The 4,900-nt window shown below is 37.4% G+C and overlaps 1 protein-coding gene across 4 annotated transcripts; it reads left to right on the top strand.

Moving 5' to 3' along the window:
* Positions 1-1,085: 1,085 nt before the first annotated feature.
* On the top strand, positions 1,086-4,674 carry LOC120158711 (probable methyltransferase PMT18). 4 transcript variants are annotated; one of them, XM_039169499.1, is made up of 7 exons: positions 1,086-1,121; positions 1,227-1,290; positions 2,059-2,764; positions 2,938-3,148; positions 3,297-3,591; positions 3,696-4,163; positions 4,245-4,674. In XM_039169499.1, the coding sequence occupies exons 3-7, from the start codon at positions 2,072-2,074 to the stop codon at positions 4,471-4,473; spliced, it is 1,896 nt and encodes a 631-aa protein (XP_039025430.1). In that variant the 5' UTR covers positions 1,086-1,121; positions 1,227-1,290; positions 2,059-2,071; the 3' UTR covers positions 4,474-4,674. The 4 variants fall into 4 exon arrangements, with proteins under 4 accessions (XP_039025430.1, XP_039025431.1, XP_039025429.1 ...); XM_039169500.1 differs by having other exon boundaries at positions 2,052-2,764; XM_039169498.1 differs by having other exon boundaries at positions 1,092-1,290.
* Positions 4,675-4,900: the final 226 nt, after the last annotated feature.

The following is a 4,900-nucleotide window of genomic DNA, read 5'->3' as shown; positions in this document are numbered from 1 at the left end:
GCATGGGCTAAAGAACATGAAAAGTGACATGGTTAGTGGGATTATGGGTTTAATCAAAGAGTCGAATATTTCTCTAATTAAAGACCAGATTAAAGACTAAATATCCCTAATATTTGGTTAAATTATATGTTATATATTATACAATATTAAAATTTATAAATCAGTCTCTAAAATTACATCTAAATTTATAATGGTCCAAAATTTAATAGATATTTAGCTGGGCGGGCGGATGCAAGGCGGGTAATGTCTCAAACCCATTACCCGCCCACCACCCACGACGGGTACCACTTTATAAATCTACACTCGTCCACTACCCGCTAAAATTATACCCATCCCCGCTCTAATTGAAACGGATGCAGTGCGGAATCCATAAAACGGTACCCGTTTGCCATCCCTAATTACATATTGTGTATGATGGGGTCTTCTTTTCCAAAAGTTAGAATACATCCCTACCCCACTTTGTTACTTGCTTTTTTAAATAATAAATTATACGGTTAGTATATAAATTATTATTATTATTTTATTTAGTTTTAGTATCTAAATTTTATTTTTTAAAATTATATTAAAATTTTAATTTATTTACAATTTGATATTTTATTATTAAAAAATAATAAAATTATTGATGTTATATTTTTTATATTTTTAATAATTTAATATTATCTTATGATAATATATTAGTATTACTATTAATAGTAGGTTATCAAAATAAAATTTAAACTAAATAGTAGGCACGGTTTTAGAGAAAAAAAATACAAAGGCAGTGATGATAACAAGAAATGAGAGCTGCAAACGCACTGTACCTCTCTCCCCTCGCCTTTTTTAATCCCTCATCTCTTCTCTCTCCTTTTCTGTTTTTAACTTCATTTTTGCTTTAAATCATTGGCTAAAAGTTTTTTTTTTAATAAAATAAAACGCATACACCAGAAGGTCAAGGAAAGTACGTAAACGCATGTTATCCAGTCTTCAACTTTTTTTTACTAGTATTTTTCCCCCAATGAGAAAACAACAGTTTCCATGTCCTGTAAATGGGAAGGTCTTAAATATTCTTTTTTTTTTTTTTGTTAACTAATCTTCTTTCTGATGCACCATTTTCTACTGCTTTTTTCTTAGCTACTTCATTGGTCTTTTAGCTTCTTACTTTGTGTCCCTTTCTTTTTTGCCTATTTATTTATGTGCTTAGATTAGTAGTGATTTAAGCATAGTTAAATGTAACTTTTTTTTTACAGATACCAACATATTTGGATTTTGGGGTGCTGAAGTCTCAGTGAAGAACCAGATTACCTTCTTCAGGTACCTTTTTCCCCTCTTTTGGTTACAAAAGGATTCAATTTCCCCCGTAAAAATAAAAGAAACAAAACAGCTTGCTGCTGCTGTCATGCTTAAATAGTCCAAAGTTGTGAAAAATGAAAGAGATAACCGCAGATTCATGGTTCTACTATGTTCTCTTTCTTCCAAGAGTTTGCTAGTTTCTAAAAGGACTCCTCTACATGAGCTTTTTCCCTTGCAGTGGGTCTGATTTGGTGTTTTGTTGAAGCTATTAGGCATGTTATAATCACCATTTTCTATGTTTTCTTTCTTCCAAGAGTTTGCTAGATTCTAAAAGGACTCCTTTTCTACATGAGCTTTTTCCCTTGCAATGGGTCTGATGTGGTGTTTTGTTGGGGCTATTAGGCATGTTATATTCACCATTTTCTAGGGCTTTGAAATGCTTGCTTCCTAGTTCCTACTATCTTTTCCGAGTTCCAGAGATTTAAATAGCGTTCAGCGTCCGCAATCGTGCCCGTTTTGTTTGCAATAGCAATAAATGCAACGCAACCTCAATTTAAATCCTTGCCGAGTTATTTTATTTTTGGTACAAATCAAAATGTCGGTGCCTGGTTTCTCTTCAGAAGCTTCAATTCTGATTCTTTCCTCTGTTTCCTGTTATAGTTTATGAATAAGTACTTTTACCTATGTAGTTTACTTATGAATGAGCCAATTGTTTCCTGATTTCTTTGTACGAAATGTGCACACCTTATGTAGTTTAGCTTGTCATTAGATAATCTATGTAGATTGTAGATTGTAGATTGTGATGGCCAAAGAGTACAGTGGTTCGCCGAGGCATCATCGGCTTGAAGCAAAGAAGAACCGCCTCACTTGGATTCTAGGCGTTAGTGTCCTCTGCACATTGTTTTATGTGTTGGGAGCTTGGCAGCGTACATATACTCCCACTACTACTCAATTTAATGCATACTCTAGAGTTGGCTGCGATAGTAATGTCACTGCATCAAACAACGGCAATGCCGCAGCTGTTCATCCAGTGTCAACCAGGTTGGACTTCGCAAGCCATCATCAAGTCGTGCTACACGGCTCCAAAGCAGTCACTCAGTTCTCACCATGTGATATGTCGTTCAGTGAGTACACCCCCTGCCAGGATAAAGCGAGGGGAAGGAAATTCGACCGTAACATGTTGAAATACAGAGAGAGACATTGTCCCACGAAGAAAGAACTTCTCTTGTGTCTTATACCTGCACCACCACAATATAAGACCCCTTTCAAGTGGCCTAAGAGTCGAGATTATGCGTGGTACAGCAATATCCCCCATAGAGAACTCAGCATTGAGAAGGCAATTCAGAATTGGATTCAAGTAGAGGGTGATCTTTTCAGATTCCCTGGGGGAGGCACCATGTTTCCTCGGGGAGCTGATGCATATATCGACGACATTAGCGAGCTCATTCCCCTTGCCGATGGAACTATCAGAACAGCAGTTGATACTGGTTGTGGGGTGAGTAATAAATATCCTCTGCAATTTACTTGCTTACATCTGTTCCAATGCTTTGTAATTTGATATCGAATTCAGGCTATAAATTTCACTCATGTGGCCATATTTACTTTCAGTCTATGTTAATAACTGGCACTCCAATTCTCAGACTAGTTTCTTCTTTACTGTGGTGTCAGGTTGCAAGTTTCGGAGCATATCTCTTTAACAGGAATATCTTGACGATGTCGTTTGCTCCAAGAGATACGCACGAAGCACAGGTCCAGTTTGCGCTGGAACGTGGAGTTCCCGCAATGATCGGAATCATGGGTTCACAGAGGCTTCCGTACCCATCAAGGGCTTTTGACTTGGCTCATTGTTCTCGCTGTTTAATCCCTTGGCAAAAGTATGGTAAGACATTTGTATATCTATGAGAAAGTGGAATGTCCCTTGTACTGCCTTGTATTATGTGACCCTCCTTATTACTACACCCTATCTCATTGCTCTATAGCTTGAAATGTTTTGTATATGCTAATGCCGTTACACTTAAACGGTACAGATGGTTTGTATCTAGCCGAATTGAACCGGATTCTAAGGCCTGGTGGTTATTGGGTTCTCTCCGGCCCCCCTATTCACTGGAAGAAGTTCTGGAGAGGCTGGGAAAGGACACAGGAGGATTTGAAACAAGAGCAAGATGCTATCGAAGATGTTGCCAAACGCCTATGCTGGAAGAAAGTGATTGAAAAGAACAATCTATTGGTTTGGCAAAAGCCCATCAACCACATTGAGTGTACCGAAAGTAAGGTCTTGAAAACACTGAACATATGCAAGTCGGATGATCCGGACACAGCTTGGTACTCCTTTTAGCATATTTCATGTTTTTTATTTCCTTCTTCGACACTCACTCGTAAAACCCTTTTTTGGTCTTATTTTCAATTTTCCATGTGTGCTTGAAAAGGTACCGGAATCTGGAAGCTTGTGTAACTCCACTTCCAGAAGTAAGCAGTTCAGATGATGTAGCTGGTGGGGCAGTAGAAAAATGGCCTGAGCGAGCATATTCTGTTCCTCCTAGAATTAGCAGTGGCTCAACACCAGGCGTCACAACTGAGAAATTTAAAGAGGACAATAAAATTTGGAAGGAAAGAGTAGCGCATTACAAGCGAATCATTAGTCCGCTGTCCACTGGACGATATCGGAATATTATGGACATGAATGCTCACCTTGGGGGATTTGCAGCAGCTATGTTGAATTATCCAGTTTGGGTCATGAATGTGGTCCCTGCAGATTCAGATCATAACACATTGGGAGTTATTTACGAGCGAGGTTTCATCGGCACTTACCAGGACTGGTGTGAGGCATTCTCAACATATCCAAGAACATATGATCTCATCCATGGTAGTGGCTTGTTTACTATATATCAGGATAGGTAAGTATTCTCAACCATGAACTTTCTTTGGTTTCATAATTCGTAATTGTGGTTGAACTTGTGTTACGTTGTTCGTTGAAGGTGCGACATCACGTACATCTTGCTGGAGATAGACCGGATTCTTAGGCCGGAAGGGACGGTTATATTTAGGGACACAGTGGAACTGCTGGTGAAGATTAAGAGTATAACAGATGGAATGAGATGGAAGAGTCAGATCATGGACCATGAAAGTGGACCCTTCAATCCAGAGAAAATTCTTGTTGCTGTCAAAACATACTGGACTGGTGAAGCAACACCAAAACAAACCTGAACTCTTCCTTTGTCCCATTTTTTCATCTTGGGAAACATCTTTTCCCTTTCAAAAACTAAAAGGGCATGTTTTTATTGGACTGTAAAACCAAGCATTCTATTTGTACTACAACTATTGATGATAGTTTGATTAGCAAAACAGATAATGTCCACTCTGCATTAATTGAAAAGTAAGCTCTATCCAGTTGCCTCTACAGTTTAATTAAATGACCCGTTATTAAGTATACAAATGGTATTTACTATGTTGAATCTTCTAGCAACTAAAAGTTATAAAATAGTTTTTTAAATTCATCTTTTTCTATTAAAAAATTAACGGTAATCTGAGATGGATATTAACATAATGTCTAAGATATGATAGTTGAAAAAGATAAATTTAGAATATATGAACAATTATATGAATATTTTATAATTTTTAATAATCAATGACT

Source organism: Hibiscus syriacus, unplaced genomic scaffold, assembly GCF_006381635.1.
Source record: "Hibiscus syriacus cultivar Baekdansim isolate YM2019G1 unplaced genomic scaffold, ASM638163v2 tig00111330_pilon, whole genome shotgun sequence".
In the NCBI taxonomy this organism is placed as follows: Eukaryota; Viridiplantae; Streptophyta; class Magnoliopsida; order Malvales; family Malvaceae; genus Hibiscus; species Hibiscus syriacus.
The sequence above is the reverse complement of the archived record's forward strand: the minus strand, read 5'-3'. Positions and strand labels throughout refer to the sequence as shown.

Excerpts from the sequence above, each read along its gene's own strand:
- LOC120158711 (XM_039169499.1), top strand. The coding sequence starts at position 2,072 with ATGGCCAAAGAGTACAGTGGTTCGCCGAGGCATCATCGGCTTGAAGCA. Across the intron at positions 2,765-2,937 it reads CAGTTGATACTGGTTGTGGG|GTTGCAAGTTTCGGAGCATA; the intron begins GTGAGTAATAAA and ends CTGTGGTGTCAG. Across the intron at positions 3,592-3,695 it reads GATGATCCGGACACAGCTTG|GTACCGGAATCTGGAAGCTT; the intron begins GTACTCCTTTTA and ends GTGCTTGAAAAG.